The 21,533-nt window shown below is 38.5% G+C and overlaps 1 protein-coding gene across 2 annotated transcripts in view; it reads left to right on the forward strand.

Moving 5' to 3' along the window:
- The window catches only part of Fnta (farnesyl transferase alpha), a 185,806-nt gene that overhangs the window by 140,472 nt on the left and 23,801 nt on the right, over positions 1-21,533 (forward strand). For both annotated transcript variants that reach the window (XM_067111045.1, XM_067111044.1), the window contains exon 6: positions 9,052-9,233. In XM_067111045.1, the coding sequence (XP_066967146.1) occupies positions 9,052-9,223 (172 nt within the window). In that variant the 3' untranslated portion in view covers positions 9,224-9,233. The remainder of the gene's footprint in view (positions 1-9,051; positions 9,234-21,533) is intronic.

Raw genomic sequence — 21,533 nt, forward strand, 5'->3', positions numbered from 1 at the left:
TGGATCCCTGCCCATGTAGGGATTAAAGTAAATGAAAGGCTGATAAAGCAGCTAAAGCAGTCCACATGACAAGACCAAATGTAGACATCCCCTATTAAGTGACTATATACCAAGATATATAAAACAGTCATTGTAAGTAAATGGGAAAATATATGAGATGAAACACAAAAGTAATAATTTAAAACAGATAAAATCAGTGTTGAAAATGGAGTCCATCATATCAGAGAAAGAGAGAGACATAGGCCATACTTGTTTGACACATGGACATAATAGACAGTCATGTGGCCCTCCTCCTGAATACCCAGATTGCAAAGTGTTGATAACTTATCAAACTATGTAATGTGTGAATGTCAAAATATAACCTGCAGCGATTATCTAATTTTGGAAATGGATCAGTGAAGAGAAATTTTATCAAATTATTCACGTTTTCAGTAATACCAATTTTAATGTTCATGAGGAGCTGTGATTTAATTAATAAAATATAAAAGCAAATATTAGAAATACAAGAATCCCTTGAAGTCTAATGAATTTCAAAACAACTAAATTTTAAAATTTGAATAAATTCGATATAAAATATTTTAATATACATTTTGAATTAGTATGTATGGAAACATTAGTATGTATGTATTTATTGTATGTGTTCCAGTATGAGAAGCGTGTACTCTGTGCAATTTTAATTTCATTTTCATTCTTTCATCACTACTGTATATTGAATGGGCTAATTTGGTCCCAGTGCTAGGCTTTTAGCCTAAACCTGTCATTTCAACCAAATCCTTTGGGCCATTCCTGTGAGAGCTGATAGTCAGCTCAGTGGTCTGGTTAAACTGTTTTAATAGCGCCACGATAGTCCACTGCATAAACAGGAGGTTCAAAATCGAGCCGGATCAACCAGGTAATGATTGCACTTTTCTCCTTGGCGTGCAAGAACAAGTGGCACCTGTCTGCCACTCATCTTGCAGGGGTCCGGAACGTCGTAGCGGATTCTCTTTCAAGGACAACTCCCCTCGAGTCGGAGTGGTCACTAGACAGGGCCTCGTTCAATTGGATCTGCAACCAAGTTCCGGGCCTGGAGGTAGTTATTTGCAACCAAGTTCAACAACAAGCTTCCTCATTACGTAGCTCCCAACCTGGACCCTCAGGCTCTTTTCACGGACACAATGTCATTGGATTGGAACAGGTGGAAGAAGATTTATCTGTTCCCTCCAGTAAACTTGTTGTTAAAGGTCCTTCACAAACTCAGGACATTCAAGGGTCAAGTAGCTCTAGTGGCTCCCTACTGGCAGAGCAGCTGGATTTTCCACTTCTGCTGGAGACTGAAACCGCCACATCCAAATCCCCAGTCAAACTCCCACTGCAAGTAGTACAGACTCAGACTGTGTCAGCTTCCTCAAAAATTCAAAAAATGCCCTGGCTTTGTGGACTTTATGAAATTTGCGGCTCAAGGGATGCTAACGTTGATCCTGTCAATACCATGTTCTTGGGAGGAGATCAGATAGCGGGTCTCCGCGTTTCTTGACCCGATGCGACTCAGCAATTGAAACTAGCACTCTTTTGAAAGAATCTGAGGCTACAGTAATGACCATAAATTGCCCAATCCTTTTAGATCACTGTTTGAGAAGGGTTTAGCCTCTGCGTACTGTTACTACACAGTCAAGTTGTTCGCTACAGAAAAGTATTTTTGTATATGGTTTCAAAATTGACCTAACAGATCCTTGCACTCTTCCATCCCTAAGGGCTGTACGGCTGAGACCAGTAATCCGTCCACATACGGTTTCCTGGCTTTTAGATAGCGTGTTGAGAGATTGGCCTCAGATACTCCGATAATCAGTCTTGTCCCTACCTTTCCTTGGCTGAAAGCGTTGTTCTTAGTTAGCCTAGCTTGGGTGCTAGAATTTCAGAGCTGTCTGCACTCTCTGGGAGCCCAACCGTATGCGACTTCCTTCCATCAGGGAGGTTTTGTGCTGATTCCTCACCCATTAAATTCCTGGCCAAAAATGAAGATCCACACCAGAATAGGTGAGTAGCAGCAGGAAGAATTCTCCCCTACCTCAAGACCTGTCCCTGTGTCAGTTCTTACATTGAGGGCTTATTTAGACAGGTCCTCTCATCTCTTCTGGGCCTCTCTTTCTCAGGAAGGGGTTAATATCTCTATATCTGCTATTGAACAGCAAATCCTTTACTTTATCAAGCAGGCTAAATCTGGCTCAGTTCAAGGAGTTCATGATATTAGAGCTGTAGCCACCTCCATTAACTGCTTCCATTGCCGTTTTACGGATCTTGCAAATACACTGGATGGGAAATGCCCTTAGTTTTCAAACGTCACTGTTTGAAATCCTTGAAGCTCTTAAATTCTCAGCAGTCGCGGCAGAGCGATTGTCCACTCCTCTGGTACCCTTTCTGATTCCTAGTCGAATTTCTTCCTCCACTGCTCCAGTTATCCTTACAGTCATTTCAGTCAGAGGCGTGCCTTGACTTTCTATCACCTGACAGTATTATCTGCATATTAGTCCCTAATTGACACATTTATATTATTATGTTTTCAATTTTGTATAGTTATTTGTTTAGTATATTTTTATATTGTCATGTTAATTTTAAGCTCCATCAGTTCATTTGCACATTATTATTGTGTGCTAGCAATTAAAAATTTTTTTGGTGGACCTTTGGTCTTCTGTTCCCCTTACATTTTGTTATCTCTTGCAGTTTAAGAATGATATTTATTTCTCTGTTAATTTTTCACCGGCTGACACGGGACCCGATCCAGAAAAGGGATTTTGACAAAGGAAAAATCTATTTCTGGAGAGGGGACCGTGTCACCCGGTGACCCACCCCTATCGTGTGTTGTCTCCCCCCCATAGTAAACATCATTTTGGTGGGGTGATGCTTTCATGGAATGCAGCTAAGCGGTGATTTGTGTACTGTCCTTGAGTGGTGCATGGGTTTATAGCAACTCTCTGTGGGACTTTTGACTTTGGGATCTCTATGGATAGGTTCCGTGTTTTTATAGTTCACCCTTTTCCATGCAGCTCCATCTAATGGGCTCGCTCTGAGAGTAATAACTCCAGCATTTCATTTACTTTCTCTGGTATCTAGCAACGGAATTACCTGAAATAAGTGCTGAATGGACTTTTCACGGGTAACCACAGTCCCTCTCAGAAATAGATTTTACTTTGTCAAAATCCATAATAATGTAAAAATTATGAGTAACATCAGAATGTCCCTTGCCACCAGAACGGCAATATATAAGGACATGATACGGTTCCGAAAAGGACATTAGGTCATTCCTATTTTTTAAGGTATGAAAATGCACCCCTCCTGTAACCAAAAGAAAGAGTGGATATAAATTCTGAACAAGGCGACCTGGACAACTACAGATCTGAAAAATAGCTTAATGGCATGTTCCTGTACATTCTTTCCCACCCTTCCTAAGGTTCTGGATAGAGAAGGATATGTACAGGTTCAAAGTCCTTCTGCTAGGCTAAACATTTTAAAATTTTCTAGCGATGCTGTAGTAGTTATTCGAGATTAGATGAAGAGAATACAACTAATAGCCTAACTAGACAATTGGTTAATCTGGGGTCCACAAGAAAAAGAGTGTTTGAGAAACCTAAGGGCAGTGGTCAGCAGACTCCAGTCAAAAGATTTTGTAATAAATTGGAAAAAATCTTGCCTCATGCCCAGCAGATGTTTTCAGTGGCTGGGGTTGTTTTGGGATACTCTTCATGGCCAGTTGTCTCTCCCCATCAGTACTCTAAACAGAATAAGGAAAGACTTCAAAATGTTTCTTGAATATTTAGAGCTTCCAGTAGCATTTAGAACATAAAATGAGCCTGCTGAAGTTTGCATCATTAATAGATCAATACTCAGATTGCAACTGAAAAATGTGAACAAGCTCACAGCTCATACGCATGCAAAAGAAAAAGATGCGGCGTGAAAAAGATGCGAGACCCAAACTCATCAAAGAATGAAAAGTTGGGGAGATCTTCGGCCTTGGACCCCGGAAGGAGTCTCTGGCGAAACAGGTCACTCTGACTCCTCTGTCTGTACAAGTGACTACATACAGATGCCTCGTTGACAGGTTAGGGAGGACATTGGGAGGATCTTCGGGTGGCGGGGAGGTGGTCAGCTTCTCTGAGAATTTGTCATATCCATTTCCTGGGCCCCAGTGAAACATGTGCAAGTAAAAAAAAAAAAAAAAAAAGCACACACACAAACTCAAAATTCCAAAAGAGAGCCACACATATTCTAGACAACATGGTGGCAGTGTCCCTACATCAAAGTCGGGATCATGTTCACCCCCTCTCAATATGGTAATGCTAGCCATCCTTTGGATGGCACAAGCAAGGAAGTGGCACTTGTCTGCAATTTACCTCACAGGGTCTTTCAATGTAATAGCAGACCCTCTATCAAGGAAAACGACAGCCTCAACAGAGTGGATGTTAGACAACCACTCTTTTCAAACAATAGCCAACATGCTTCCACAACTGGAAGTGGACCTGTTTGCCACATACGAGAATCACAAACTTCCAGTGTATGTGTCTCCAAACTTGGACAATCAAGCAACAGCAAGAGATGCCTTCCTACAAGACTGGAACAAATGGAAGACAATATACCTTTTTCCTCCATTGTCCCAGATTTCGAAGGTTTTGAGCAAACTTATAACCTTCAGAGGAACCGCTTACTTAATAGGCCCAAATTGGCCAAACAGACATTGGTTCCACAACGGGCGAAGAGAACGATTCCACTACCGTTTGCTGTTGTATCCCAGTCAGTAGGAGAGAAAGTCGCTTATGCATCCTTCTTTCTGAGCTGAGACCTTCACATGTGGATTTTTTAAATACTGTCTACCATGAAAGTTACTCACCCAATATTCCCAGGTGCCTAGTGCAGAAACTACGGACATCGTCTATTCAACAATACCAGTCCATATGGAAGATATGGTTAGATTATATCCATACTAAGAAGCCAGTTGAATACCATGGAAACATGTTTAAATTTTCTCATACAGTATACCTTTTTCAAGACAGACACCTTGCTGTTACACAACAATCGCAGCATATAAACCAGCGTGCTTAACCCTTGCTAAATGGATTCGGTATTGACTCTAGTATAGAAGTTATCGCTTCCTTCTCAGTCTTTTTTTCTAAGACCCACTCCCAAAAGCAGTGCCAATCCCTGCATTAGGTGCTTAGACTTCTGTCAACCCCCCAATTCAGCGGATCCAATACAACCACAACTCACATGCTGCCAAAGGCAGTCTTCTTGATTGCATAAGCATCAGGAGCTGGTATTAGTGAACTGGGCCCTCTTAGATGGGGACGATACATCATGCAAACAGCTGACCATCAATTGTGTATCCCTGGCCCACATCATTCCTGCCAGAATGAGAATCTTCAAGAAGAAATCTATTTTGACAAAGAAAACTCAATTTAGCAGACAAAACGTATGTTCAGTTCAAACCCCTTAGAGTTTACCTAGAGAGTCATGACAAACATCTCAGACCTTCATCCCAGAAGGTCTGATTGTCCTACACCCTAGCACAAACAAGCCACTTTCTCTACAAGGGCTGAGAATAATTTTAGTGTCCCTCATTAAAAAGGCAAATCCACACTCCTTTCCTAGGTCATATGATATTAGGAAAGTAAGTAGGTCATTGTCCGTCTTCAGAAATGTCTCTTTTGAAGAAGTCTCCAAATTTACAGGGTGGTCATCAGAGACAGTATTCTTAAAACATTATTGCCACGAGCTCGAACAGATTCAACTACACTGTGTCAGTAGGTGGTATGGTTAGTACTAACCCTATAGGCGCTACAGCGGAAAACCGGGGCTCTTCCTGAGGGTGGGTATGCTAACTATCACCAGGGGAAGTGTGACAATACTGCATCCAAACCCAGCATGCTTAGGTAAGTCACAGTAGAACTATATCATAAAACATGTTTAGTTTCTTGTTCTCTGATACCAAAACCTAAGGGGTATTTGGAATAAAGACTGGGGCTTGAATCTTGTGGCTTGACCTGGGACCAGAAATGTTTTTTCTTTGGGTTGTTCAGATTAAAATTTGAGAGCTTAGGCCATTTCGTCACCAGTCAATTTCTTTTCAAAGCTCCTTGAGGGTGAAACAAGTGACTACGCTATAAAAAAAGAGGTTTTAATGTAGGAAAAACCTATTTTTGGTAGTTGCTGTTGAGTCCTCAAAACCCACCCACTTCCTTGACAAAAAGGCATGGGATTTGGGTGATTGATCATCCTGCATTGACCACAGAAAGTAATGGTTTTCTTGGTCTCTTGCCAGTCTGTGGCAGACTGCGCATGCATGATAATCACTTCCTCTTCCAGCAGGTTTGATGAAGGAAATAACCTGGGTACAGCTTCACTGTAAGGTAAGGGAAAGAGCCCTCTTATCTTTGAGTCCATTACTGTATATACTCCATCATGTGTTGTAGTGTTTATCATTATGACATAAGACCTGGCCACTAGATTAACTAAAAGAGAATTCTTTGATATTGCAGTATTTTGGTCACCATGGAACTCTGACAGACCCATGGAAGGTTACTGCTTGAGGACACAACAGCGACTACCAAAAATAGGTTTTTCCTATTCAAAACCTGTTTTATATGTTATGGCACACGAAAATTTATGAATCTTTACGTGTCCAAATCACATCATAAAATCAACAAGCAATCATATATTATTTGTGCGTATCCTTTGGTTACCAGGTAAATGCAATATGTTTACTGATATACAAAAGCATAAAATTACATTTTGCAGTTTTGGCATATCTCACAAGTGTGTGTGTGTGTGTGTGAGAGAGAGAGAGAGAGAGAGAGAGGTTCAACGTTAATTTTTTTAACAAATTTTTTATACTGTATACAGTGAACCCCCCGTATTCGCGGGGGATGTGTCCCACACACCCCCGCGAATAGGTCAAATCCGCGAATGCTTAAAAGACCTCTAAAAACACTTAGAACTGCCCATTTTGATAGCTTAAACCAAGAAAAACCCTGTAAAACTGCTTATACCTGAGTATTTTATTAGTTTTATCACAAAAAGTGCATTTATTCATGAAAATTATATGAAAATACAGTAATTAGTGAATATTTCTCAGTGAAAAATATCACGAATGGGCGAATTTTCCGTGAATGATAATGAATATGCTCCACAGAAACCCATGAATGCATGAGTCCATGAACCATGAGAATCTGAATCTGAGGTTTACTGTACTGCACAGTTTGGTTTTTATTTTGTATACAGTACTGTACAGTAGAGTCTTTGTATCATGTCTGGAAATTCCCATTATCTGGCAGGGTCTTTGATGTGTTAATCTGGGTACAGGAGAGATTACTGTATTTGTTCCTACTGTATAATCATGTGTCGCATACAGGACTGCCTAAACAGTTGGTGATAGTTAACAAGTGTAATGAGAGAAACATATATTGATATGTTTTTTTTTTCATTTTGAATAATTTACATATTTTACATGTTGCACAATAACGGCTTATTAATAAAAATCCTTAGCTTTCAGGAAGCACTTTTTCCATCCAAAGTGTGTAGTAAGGACCTTCTTATAACCAGTTGAGTTGGATTTGTGACATTAATTTCCACTGACATTTTAATATGTTAATCTTGAGTTTTCCTAGTACTGTATGTGATGATTATCATTCCAACAATGGGTGGCTGCCATTTTGTTGACTTCATTTTGAATAGTAGGTTTTCCTCCAGCATTTCGAGGTATCATCCATAGACCAGCGCTTTGATGAGACTTTTAACACTTTTTGAGAGCTTTGAATCATCTTCCATTTGCTGCTTTTAGTGGTGCCAACTCTTCAGCGCTAGAGTATATACTGGGCTCAAGGGTATCTGTTTCAAGAAAGGCTTGATTGGAGACTGTTTGTACTGTACTATTCACTTACCAGTACAGTAGTGGAGATGAAGGGATGCATATATGTTAGTCTTGGCTGCTTGCATTTCATAGATTCTAATACAAAGTAGAAAGATAATTATAACAGTTTCCTGTCCTATTGTGTAGATTTTATTGGTGAATTAGAGATAGAGGGGATAGATTTCGTACTTTGTCAAGTCCTGGATGTTTTCACTATATCACTGCTGAATTTCTTCATTGGTATAATTACTAGAACTTGTCATTTGCTTAATAGTCAGTTGCAGAGCTTATAAGTCTGAGAATTATGCTGTCACAAAGGCCAGTGATCATGAGGTAAGTTTCTACAGTGGTGTTCAGTTTTATTGCCACTTGCTCAGATCAGAGTGCTTAAATTGTCTCATATGGTCTTCTTATGTTAAGCACACCATTTACCAAGTTGCTTAAAAGTCGTCTGGTGGCATCCAGGCAAGTATCATTTTTTCCCCCCTCATTTGACCTACCTTGCTTGCTGCTGTTCTGAAATTAGACAGACCATGCTCAGTTTAAATTATACATCAGTTACAGTGATGAGTGCCGTGAAGTCCCCCTCTGTGTTCTTAGAAATGGTATAGACTGACTGTCATTTTAAAGTTTATATATAGTTGTGAGTTCTTAAGATTTACCCTTTCTCTTTCCCTGCAAATTAACTGTAGGAAACCACTCACAATAGGTACAAACAGCATGTGAGAATTCATTAAGTGAGAGGTGTGTCCATTGTGTTTTTCTTGCTAGTTGATCTGTCGTTATTGAGTGAAAAATAGTGGCACAACTGCCAAACTAGTTAATTCTACAATTCAGATTTTTTGAGGAATGCTTGATGGACCAGAATTTTGGGAATGTGATAAGTGCAGGTGATTTGATACTCCTCAAAGTTTTAAGTAGCTTTAAATTAGGCCAGAGCAAAATATTTAAAAATTAAAGAGTATATTAAATATTTCCCCCTTGCTCTATATGGTATTAGGAGTGCAACTCATATTTAATTTAATATGAATTTGCAGTAAGTTATTGAGGCTTTTTGGTATGTAAAGACTTTTATTGTAATTTTGTACAGGCTTCAAAAAGCTTAGTAAGTAATTGTATCTTATCCTTGGACTGTCATATTTGAAATACTGTACTTGAAGCATTTTTATTTTCAGAGTCGTTCAGCATTATGATGGATATATAGGCAATGCTGGAAATTTAGAGAGATGGTGCCAGGAGATGTATGATGGAGGGCAAAGATCTCGGTGCCTTTTGAGCTTCATGATTGATATGAAAGAAGATAAGATGGAAAAGGAGCAGTCTTCTAGGGAATCCCTCCTTACTTGAGACCCTAGAGGTAATGTGTTCACATCAGAGCCTTACGTATCATATGTAAGAGCTTCTGGTTCCAGTGACAAGAGCAAAAAACTGGAATGCTGTACTGCTTGCTCATATTAAGTAGCATATGTTTTAATGTAGATTAGACTAAAACCTCTCTCTCTCTCTCTCTCTCTCTCTCTCTCTCTCTCTCTCTCTCCTCTCTCTCTCTCTCTCTCTCTCTCTCCTCTCTCTCTCCTCTCTCTCCTCTCTCTCTCTCCTTCCTTATTTGCCATAGAGATGTATTCCTTAATTTTGGAAGGCAACACCTCATGGAGGATTTAGTGATCATTAATTTAATGCTGCCAATGATTTTTCTCTTAATGTCTTGATGCTAATATAAGAGAATCTCATACTAAGCATGGTACAAATGTACAACAATCCTTGATTGTCAGATTAATAAAGCCAAAGGTCTTGTCAGATAACAGTGCATATTATATGAAAATATCAACCTTCATTCATCTAGCAGAGATGAATGAAGGTTGATCTTCATAAGTGTCGAATAAAGAAAAAATGAAACTTGAAACTTGTCAAAAATAATGCTGCAAATCAATATTAAAACTGGGTATGAATGAGGCGTGATATTTTTATAATTTCAGATGAACAAAAAATAAAATTTAAAACTTGTAAAAAGTAATGTGCGCATCAGTATTATCATTATTTTTGAAATATTTTCAGAATTCCAGATAAAGGTAAATAGCAAATGAAAATTAGTAATCAATAAAATATATCCCAAAGGGCTGAAAGAGAAAGGTCAAGCTGCCTTTATTTTCTTTTTTGATTAGAATATATTTTGGATTCAAGATTTTTAGTATTCTTGATATACTCTAAGAACTGCAGATATAGATAAATATGACACAGAATACAACATAAAAGAAAATATATTTTGGAATATAAATATTTTGGAATTATAACTTTTATTTAGGAATTTACATAGTTTTTGAACATGATTTTCTTTTATACAAATAAGTCAGTCTCGTTTATATTTTTACTGCATTCTGAAGTACAAAAAGGCATTTTCACAATACAGGCAGTCCCGGTTTACGACGGGTCCGGCTTACGACGTTCCGAGGTTATGACGCTTTTCAAATATATTAATCAGAAATTATTTCCTGGTTTACGACACGTTCCAGGGTTACGAAGCTTACGATGCTGATCCAACAGAAGAAATATGGCTCCAAAACGGCAGAATAATAAAAATTTGGAGGTTTTTTGATAAAACTTAATAAAAATGCAGTTATCATTTTCAATGCACCGAAGCATTAAAAGTAAAGGTTTTCTTGTGATTTTTATGATTTTTAAGCGATTTTTGATTTCTGACGATTTTAGTTTACGGCGTAAAACGGAACCCCTGTCGTAAACTGGGGACTGCCTGTACATGACAGTGCCCTTGCGTCTGTTGGCATGGGACATAACTAAATTCGGGCGCCGTCGTCATGAATCATCAAGAAAGCCTTCACAAAGCGTCCACCCATCCTGCATAAAACTGTTAACTAGGTGTAGCTGAATCGCCGGTGACTATGTAGCGTCACGACTACACATGGTAATCTCATCTCAGCTTGTACTGCTGTCATAAATTTTCATTACGCATGACATCATGATGTCGTAATCAGCTGACTTTTCTTTTTTTGAGGCCCAAGGTCTGGACTGATGCCGATCGGTCACCAAACCTAGCCATTATGACGCTTGCGGTCTTGAATTGCCAATGTGTAACACGGGCAGTACTATTACTATGAAGGCAGAGAGAAACTGGTACGCCACTGCGACTTCATAGCTGGGGTGAATCAGGTTGGGCTTCTCCCTCCTCCTACACCCCTATTGGTTGTCTCTCATTGCCACCAAAGTCCTTGTACTATATTTTTTAACTGGACTCCAGCAAGCACTAGAGAATTTTACCCTTACCTTAAGACTGCAGGTTTGTTAGTTTTGAAAAATAAAAATTGATTCAAAATTTGTCATAATTTATTGTGTACATAAGTGTTAAACAGGTATACAAAACTAAACTAACAAGCTTTACATTGAAATAAAATCCTCAAAATCCACAAAACAGCTGTTTCTTCCTGAGATTCGTTTGTTTACCGATGTAAATTGCCCATACCCCAGTTCTCTCTCTCTCTCTCTCTCTCTCTCTCTCTCTCTCTCTCTCTCTCTCTCTCTCTCTCTCTCTGTCTCTCAGTAATGTACATATCCTTTAATAAAATATGAATGACTGTATCTTAAACATAAAAATACGAAACTAGCTCCAAGAAGTTCATGACGCCATTGAATGAGTGTGTGCATACTTACGTACGTGTTACAATTTTTTTTTTTGGCTTGATTTACTGTACCAATTTTATTACAATTTTAGTTGATTTTAAGTATGTTTAACACATATAACAGTACAGTACACAAGAGAATATTTTATCACTATTGATATTTCATCTCTAATCACGTAAAAATATTTAAGGTCATTTTGTGTGTATTTCACATGTAGGCAAGACAAAACCAAACAGGCTGTACCAAGTCCACTGTGGCATATGCACCATACCCTCTGGAATTGATAGCATTTATAATTTGGTTTCTAAAACTAAAGAATGAGAAAATGCAGTAAATATAAACAAAGTGCTATAGTATAAAATACAAACAAAATATTGTAAGAGAGTATGGAAGTATTACTGTAATGGAAACAATGTAAAACAATGCTTCAGTTTCTCTCTCCTCTCTCTCTCTCTCTCCTCTCTCTCTCTCTCTCTCTCTCTCTCTCTCCTCTCTCTCTCTCTCTCTCTCTCCCGTATATCCTTTGTACATCCTTTGATGAGAAGCATCAATTGCTGTACCATAAACATGAAAAACAGAAACTAAACAAACTCCAGGAAGTTCCACGACACCAGTGAATGAGCGTGCATATGTTGGTGCATATTGTCATTTGCTCTACCTGTGGTTTACTGTGCTGTATTTCAGTACAAAATATGATTATCAAACATGTTACAGTATAGCAGTGCACAAGAGAATATTATTTTCATTATTGTTTATGTTTCGTCTCTAACCACAGTAAAAATATTTAAAATCTGAATCTCATAGGTAGGCAACACAAAACCAAACAGCCTGTAGCAAGTTTACCCATGCCACGGAATTAGTGCATACGTACATACGTTGCCAATTTTCTTTTTCTTTTGCTTTGCTTCATTTTATTATGCATGCCATATTTCATTATAAGTTGATTTTAAGTATACATATCACAAATATCAGAACAGTACCCAAGAGAATATTTTACAGCGTGATATTTCACCTCAGCTCTCTCTCTCTCCGTACCCTATTCACATGATTGCATTTATATTTTGGTTTGGAAGAACAAAAAATGAGAAGATAAGAAAAAATAAAAGAATACTGTAGTATCAAATAAAAATAAAAAGTGGAGTGTGTGTGTTACTCTATTTAGACTTTGATGTAAACACACCTCAGTTAACCCTTAAGCGCCAAGCATCTGACACAAAGTGTCTCCGTATTCAGTAGGGGTTTTTGAGTTAGCACTGAAATGGAAAGAAGTTTTTTCCAAAAAATCACAGCACGCTTAGTTTTTAAGATTAAGAGTTCATTTTTGGCTCCTTTTTTTGTCATTGCCTGAAGTTTAGTATGCAGCCATCAGAAATGAAAAAAAATCATCGTATATAAATATTAGAGATATATAACAGCGCAAAATTTCATATATAATTGTATGCAAATGGAGTACCTTGAACAAAAGCAGTTCAGCCTAACGAGTTAATTTTTGTTGTTGTGTTATTACACTAAATTGCAACAATTTTGGTATCACAAATTGTAAAACGATCAAAGCAACTTAGAAAATAATTATCACAAAATGATGCATGAATTCGTAACGTGCGGACGTAAAAAAAAATTTTTTTTTTCAAAAATTCACCATAAATTGAAATAATGTGCTAGAGACTTCCCGTTTGTTGTAAAATGAAGGTAAATGATTGAATATTACTAGAATATAAGAGTTTTAGCTTACAATTGCAGTTTTCGACCATTTAGTCGAGTTCTTTGAGTTGACAGAAAGATTACAGATTTTTCTATTGCTCGTGATTTATGTAGAAAAGTATTTCAAAACAGATAAAAGTACAACCATGAGTTATTTTTGTTATCTTCTACATAAAATAGTGCACACAATTTGATATATAAAACTTTTATGTAATGGCCAATAGAATGGTGCAAAAATTACAACAAAGTGACTGAGAATTTCACAAATGAGATGTTCGGCCCGAGTTAAACACTTATGAGCGTAAGGAAAAGTTTTATTCAAAATTCACTATAAATTGAGATATTGTACTAGAGACTTCCAGTTTGTTACAAAATGAAATTAAATGATTAGATATTACTAGAATGTTAAGGTTTAGCTTACAACTGCATTTTCATTTAGGTCAGTCAAAAGTTGACAGAGTTAATTAACACTAAAATTGTGATTTATATATAGAAAATATTTCAAAACTGATAAAGTACAACCATGAGTTATTTTTGTTGTCTCCTACCATGAGAGTGCACACATTTTTCATATATAAAACTTATGTAATGGCCAATAGAATAGTGCAAAATTACAACAAAGTGACTAAAGAATTTTGAGATGTTCGGCGGTGCGCGCTGCATGACGTAAGGAAAAAGTTTTTTTTCAAAAATTCACTATAAATTGAGATATTGTGCTAGAGACTTCCAGTTTGTTGCAAAATGAAGGTAAATGATTGAATATTACTAGAATGTAAGAGTTTTAGCTTACAATTGCATTTTTCGACCATTTCGGTCGAGTCAAAGTTGACCGAAGGTTGAAATTTTGGCACTAATTGTGATTTATATGAACATATTTCAAAACTGATAAAAGCTACAACCATGAGTTAATTTTTGTTGTATTCTACATGAAATTGCGCACATTTTCATATAAAACTTTATGTAACGGCTAATAGAAAACGGTGCAAAAATTACGACAAAGTGACTAAAGAATTTCTGAGATTTTCAGCAGAGTTAGCGCACATGGATGTAAGGAAAAAGTTTTTTTTCAAAAATTCACCATAAATCGAAATATTGTGCTAGAGACTTCTTGTTTGTTGCAAAATGAAGGTAAATGATTGATTATTACTAGAATGTAAGAGTTTTAGCTTACAATTGCATTTTTCGACCATTTCGGTCGAGTCAGAGTTGACCGAAGGTTGAAATTTTGGCACTTATCTTGATTTATGTGAAAATATTTCAAGGCAATCAAGCTACAAGCATGAGTTATTTTTGTTGTATTCTACATAAATTGCGCACATTTTCATGTATAAAACTTTATGTAACGGCTAATAGAAAACGGTGTAAAAATTACAACAAAGTGACTAAAGAATTTCTGAGATTTTCAGCAGAGTTAGCGCACATGGATGTAAGGAAAAAGTTTTTTTCAAAAATTCACCATAAATTGAAATATTGTGCTAGAGACTTCCTGTTTGTTGCAAAATGAAGGTAAATTATTGAATATCACCAGAATGTAAGATTTTTGTCTCACGCAAAGAAAACAAACACGCTAACACTTTTGCAGGTTCATAGAAACACAAACAAGTCAGAAATCGCTCTGTGATCGTCGCTGATCTTTCAATTAGGAGAAGAAAGAAATTCATGCATGCACAGCTAGGTCACGCTTGTAAACAAAACAACAAGTGATCCATGAACTCCATCATCCTCAGAAATTGATTTAAAATTTTTAGCAGACTAGGCCTATAAGTATTTTCCACAAATGTTTAAAAAAACTTTTTGTAGTGACATATTTTATGTCCCTCGGCACCCAACAGACAATTTTGTCAGCGTAAAATACGTCAATCGGCGTTAAAAAGAGTGTAATATTCTCTCTAGGTATATGCACATATCCTTTAGCCATCATAGATACTGTATCATAAACATAATTAAAAATAAAATAAAAGTTTTAAAACATGCTTTTGTAAATGCACTAAAAACAGAGTTTTGATGTGAAAATGTATTTTGGTAAGATGCTGGCCCAGATCCTCAAGGGGCTGCCTTCCATAGTCTCTAGAGTTCCATGGTGACCAAATTAATCAAAGATTCTCTTCTAGTTGGTTTTTGGCCAGGTATTTGTGTATCATTAATGATTAACATTTATAACCGTGTAATGAACCTTAGTCAGTTCAGCAGGTTCTCTAAAACAAAAATATCGGACTGGAATGACTGGCAGAAATTGAGAAAGACAACGGGAAAGGAAACAACGAAAGCCAACAAGAATAACCTTAATACTAGTTTATTAACATTAAGATATGTACATATTTACAAATAAGTCAAGTCTGGCATAAATCAATAAATATACATCAAACAACCAAAGAGTCAGTCAAACAACAAAGATGTAGCAAAATTAGTTACTTTAAAATGAAACATTACCACAACAGCAAAAAGTAACAAATACCATATAAAAGCGAACATATTAGCAACATCAAACAATAATTAACAATACAGACAGCATAATGATTAAAAGTTACATCAAGTAACATAAATAATGGTATAACCAAAAATCCAAATAACAGATCAATAAAGCAGCTCAAATAATGAAAATTATCATAAATACCAATTAATCAATACATAAAACATCTGTAATGATAATTAACAATCCTCCTACAGTGCAAACCATCTCCCCAGGATTTCCAAGACCACTAACAAGTGTCACAGAGGATGACCATCAAAGGTCATCGGGATGACCTGAAACAACTACCGTGAAGTCATCAAAACCTTACATGACAAACAGGAACATCTCTTTGAAACAGGCGTTCACAGCAGAGTCGATCGACAGCCAGGTGCTGTCCCAGAGGAATGCCTCCTCTCCACAGATGACTAGGGTTAGCCATCAACTCATCCTCGAACTCGAATGGAGTCCACATCCTCAACTAGTATAGGGGCCAGCAGGTAACAACTACCTGCTGATAAACACGTCCATGCTGCTATGCTGTCTGGACCCTGACTCGATGATTACCCAGACTTGACGATTGCTACCAAAGCGAACACAACAAACGTAACCTCTGTATACAGAAAAATAATCACCACCGGGAAAAGGAGTGCACCCACAACAAGGAAACAATTGTTCCATAAACAAAACAGGCACTAAGCCTCACACACGTGATGGAGTATATAACGGGCTCAAAGATAAGAGGGCACTTTCCCTTATCTTCAGCGAAGCTGAGCCCAGTTTTTCTGTCAAAAGAACCTGCAAGAAAGAGAAGTGACTATTGAGCATGTGCATCCCGCCCTCTCGTTTACAATCGGGCCGTTAAAGACCAAGGAGCCATTACTCTCTGTTGGTCAGTGCAGGATGATCCCTTGCCCAAATCCCATGCCTTTTCATCAGGGAAGTGGGAGGGCTTTGAGGACTCAGCAGCAACTACTAAAGATAGGTTTTTCCTACATCAAAACCTGTTTTTTTAATAGCGTAGTTGCTGGTTTTATCCTCAAGGAGCTTTATAAAGAAATTGACAGGTGACAAAAAAGGCTTAAGCTCTCAGTTTTTATTCCCAACACCCCAAAGGAAAAAACATTTCTGTTCTGAGGTCAAGCCACTGATTTCAAGTCCCATTCTTTATTCCAAATACTCTTGAGGTTTTGGTACCAAGGAACAAGAAACTATACATGAACTTACGTTTTAGGATGTAGTTCTACGGTGGCTTACCTAAGCACACTGGGTTTGGTTGCAGTTTGTTGCCCTTCTCCCAGCGATAGTTAGCACACTCACCATCAATAAGACCCCTGTTTTCTGCCGAAGCACCTAGGGGTTAAGACTAACCATGCCACTTGCTGATACACAGTGTAGTCGAATTTGTTCGAGCGCGTGGCAGTAATGTAACTGATGACCACCCTGTACATTTGGAGACTTCTTCAAAAGAGACATTTCTTTATAAGGCCAACAATGTACTTACTTTCCTATCATCATGTGACCTTGGAAAGGGGTGTGGATTTGCCTTTTTAATGAGAAACACTACAATCATTCTCAGCCCTTGTAGAGAGAGTGGTTAGTTTGTGCTAGGGTGTAGGAAAATAGGACCCTCTGGGATGTTTACCATGATTTCAAGGTAAACCTTAAGTGCTTGAACCGGGCATAATGTCTTGTCTGCTAAATTGAGTTTTCTTATGAGAACAGATTTCCTTTTTAAAGGATCCTTATTCTTAAGCCCAGAATGATGGGCCAGGGACAATAATAATTGATGGTCAGCTGTTTTGCATTGATGCATCGTCCCCAGCTAAGAGAGCCCAGTTCACTAATACGAGCTCTTGATGCTAATGCAGTCAAGAAGACTGCCTTTTGTAGCATGTGCGTTGTGGTTGTATTGGGTCCGCTGAATTGGGGGGTTGATAGAAGTCTAAGCACCTTGTTCAGGGACCAAGTAATTGGAAGCCTTTCAGGAGTGAACAAAAGACTGCAGAAGGGAAGTGACAACTTCTATACTAGATTCAATCCCGAATCCATAAAGCAAGGGTTCCTTAATGCAGCCTTGTGTGCCATGACTGTTGTAACTGCAGGCATTTTATCTTCAAAAGGTATATAAGAAAAATAAAAAGTGTTTCTATAGAAATCTCAACTGGGCTCTCAGTATGGATACAATCTAACCATATCTTCCATACGGACTGGTATTGCCAGATAGATGATGTCCGTAGTTTTTGCACTAGGTATCTAGCAATGTTGGGTGAGTAATTTTCACGATAGATATTTTTTAAAAAATCCATACGTGAAGGTCTCGGCTCAGAAAGGAAGATGCGTAAACGACTTTCCCTCATACTGTCTGAGATAGAGCAGTGGACGATTGTGGATTGATCTTTTCGTACATTGTTGAAGTAGTAGGAACCAATGCCTGTTTGGCCAATTTGGGGCTATTAAGTAAACTGTTCCTTTGAAGGTTAGAAGTTTGCTCAAAACCTTCGGAATCTGGGACAATGGAGGAGAAAGGTATCATCCTCCCCTTGTTCCAATCTTTAGCTTGCTGTTGCTTGACTGTCCAGGTTTGGGGGCACATATATTAGGAGTTTGTGATTCTAGTACGTGGCGAACAGGTCCACTTCTGGTTGTTGGCTATTGTTTGAAAAGGGTTGTCCAACATCCGATCTGCCAAGACTGTCGTTTTCCTTGATAGAGAACCTGCTGTTACAATGAGACCCTTGTAGGTGAATTGCAGACATATGCCACTTCTTGCTTACTAGCATTACGTGACCAAGGAGAGGTGAAACGTGATCCCGACCTCTTGTTGTAGGATATTGTAGTTATGTTGTCTCTCTCTCTTTTCCGGAGGTTTGAGTTGTTTTGAGAGACAAAGATAGCCATCCAGCTCCAGGAAATTGATGGGAATTCCTCAGGTAGTTGACCACTTCCTGCCACCTGACAACCCTCCCAATGTCCTCCCAACCTGTCAGCGAGGCATCTGTGTGTATCACCAGTACAGACGGAGGAGTCAGGGTGACCTGTTCGCTAGAGTTTCCTTCGGATCCAAGGCCGATATCTCCCCAACTTTAAAAATCTTATGAGTAGAGTCAGTCGCATCTTTTCTTTTTTTCTTGCAGGCGATAGCCAGAATTTATTCCATTTTTAGTTTGCAATCTAAGTATTGGATCTATTACTGACTTGAACTGCAGCAGGCCATCATGCGTTCTGATTGCTATCTGGGAAGAACTTTAGGCTGTGCAAAGAGACCTTTTGAGGACTTACCTTATTCTGCTTTAGTATGATGGGAGGAGAGACAGCAGGCAAGTAAAGCGTATCCAAACACAGTCCCAGCCACTGAGTGTCTGCTTGACGTGAGGTAGGATGTTTTCCAGATTTATTATAAAACCTCTTGACTGTAGTCTGTTGACCATTGCTCTTAGGTTTTCAAGCATTCTTGCTCTTGTAGGCCCCCAAGTTAGCCAGTTGTCTGGGTAGGCTGTGGTTGTATTCCTTTTTTGTTTGAGTTCTTGAATGAATACCGTTGCTGAATTTTGGAAATATTCCTTGGCAATGTTTACCCAAAGGGCATGACTTTGAGTCATGCCATATCTTTTCCCTATCCGGAACCTTGGGAAGGGCGGAAGGGAGGCGGCTATAGGGATGTGCTGGTAATGCATCTTTCAGATCTATAGAAACTGTCTATCTAAGTCCCTTTTGGAATGATTCAATGTACTTAGTCAACGGCAATTATCTGAAACTTTTGGCAAACAATGTGCTTGTTCTGTGTTGATTGGTTGAGGATCAACTCTTCTTTTGCAGAATCCTTTTTGAGGACACTGAAGAGATGTGCTTGGTACTTGAACCTCACATGTTTCTATATGGGCTCCATGAACAGGACCCTGCTGCACACATATAAATAATGCTGTTCCCCACAGGAAAAACTCATATCTGTGATGTCATAGAAGCTGACCCCACAACCATACAGATTCCTCTTGGTATCTCCTCCTCCTCATTAGCAGCACATTAGACATTCCAGGTGTTGCTTTTCCTTTTTCCCCCTTATCAGATGGTTTTGGAACTTGTGAAAAAGGATGTCCTTGCTGTTGTTATTTGTCCTTTGTGAGATTGTCCCTTCTGACCACTTACCTGTTTTTTTAAGAGGAAAATTTTTAGGGAGTGACTGAAGGTTTATGTGATTTTTATCAAGTGAGCCTTTTTAGGGTTAGGTAAAGGGAAAATTTTAGGTTCTTTGTTTCCCTGAATTCTCCTTTTCCCCAGAAGAAGCGTACACTGTACAGTTTTGTTGGTGGGCATGTTGCATTGTCGAGCCACAACAGACTCCTCAAACAGGTCCTTACAGGAAGGGGTTAAATTGTAATAATGCAGTGACATTGGGGAGTGGTTGATGGAGGCGCAATGCTTCCATTAAACGCGCCAATATGCCATTCCTGAAGTCACGAGTGCTTCCATCAGGTTCTCATAAGACTTTTTGGCCTCAACAGCAAAAGAAATTATCCAGGATCTTCTGGAAGCCCCTTTAGGCAGTAACTTCCAGCAAGGTGGTAGAGGTTGTAATACTAAGGAGTCGGAGCCTAGCATAAAATTCTGACGAGGCTGTCCCCTCTGAGAGTCTTCTCATGGCGGTCCTTGGTGGAATTTCCTGAAACTGGGGTGACTGTGGCAGATCGTTTTAATTCTGCCATTGTATCTTGTTTTTAGTCACTACAAATTCTGAAAATCTGTCTTCACATGATTAATAATTTTGAAAGTGAAGTAACAGAAGGCTGGGGCTATTTGGTGAGCAATTTGGGTGTTGTTAAAATGGAAATGAGATTCATTTTTCATTGACCTGGTAAAAATTTGCCATTCTGGTGGAGTTTCCCAAAGCTGGCAGATGATTTTAATTCTGCCATTGTCTCTTGTTCTAGTCACTACAAATTCCTCAAAATCTGTCTTCACACCCAGTTAATATTTTGAAAGTGAGAGGACAGAAGGCTGGGAGCCACTAAGTAGAGATCCATTTTCACTGACCTGGTAAAAGGGTGATTTCTATAGCTTTTAATGCATATAGGCACAGGTAAGAAAACTATTTTCCGTTAGTGGTTTCTCCATGTCTGTGAAGATGGTGCCAGGAGTGCCATTTTGTATTAGGAGATACTGCCGTTTATAAATTTACATTACAACTTGATCATAGTTTTCTCTCATTAATTACATACTTGCCATCAGGAAAGAAAATGCACATTGAGGCATCTCGCCAAGGATTATCAATATCATCAGGGGTGAGTATTGGAGCACTTATTATGTTTTGATCTGAAGTTCTGTATTCCAAACTGACCCTTTTGTTGTTGCTGACCTTGTTTGGGCAGCATTTGTATCCACACTCACTTTTTGGTTACAGGATGTGAGTACTTTTACACTTGGGGTGTACGCGACTTATTTTCCTTTACCGGAATCGTATGCGTGGCCATTATGCCGTTCTGTAGCAGAGGCATCTTGGATGGTACTCAATTTCCTTGCAAAATTGATCAAATGCCACAAACTGTGTATCCCTTTTGGGGGGAGCTTGCCGCAAACTGTGTATCCCTTTTGTATGAGCTTGCATAATCTAACTGAGCTTCAGCAACTGAACTGTAACTGCCTATTAATCAAGGGGCAAAAGTCCTGAGCAAGTTACTATACCCCTCTGAAAATGTAGTTATTTTCAGTCTGAGTTGAGTGGATCCCAATTATCCCTTGCAGGGAAGATCCTATATTGCAACAATAGCTGCATAGAATGGGAATTCCTTCTGGAGGTTTCTCCCATGGCGCTAGCCAAATTTGTGTCCCTAAGCCTTCCAGGGTTCATCAGGGCCATTTCAATGGCAATGTCCACTT

This window comes from Macrobrachium rosenbergii, chromosome 11 (genome assembly GCF_040412425.1).
Source record: "Macrobrachium rosenbergii isolate ZJJX-2024 chromosome 11, ASM4041242v1, whole genome shotgun sequence".
In the NCBI taxonomy this organism is placed as follows: Eukaryota; Metazoa; Arthropoda; class Malacostraca; order Decapoda; family Palaemonidae; genus Macrobrachium; species Macrobrachium rosenbergii.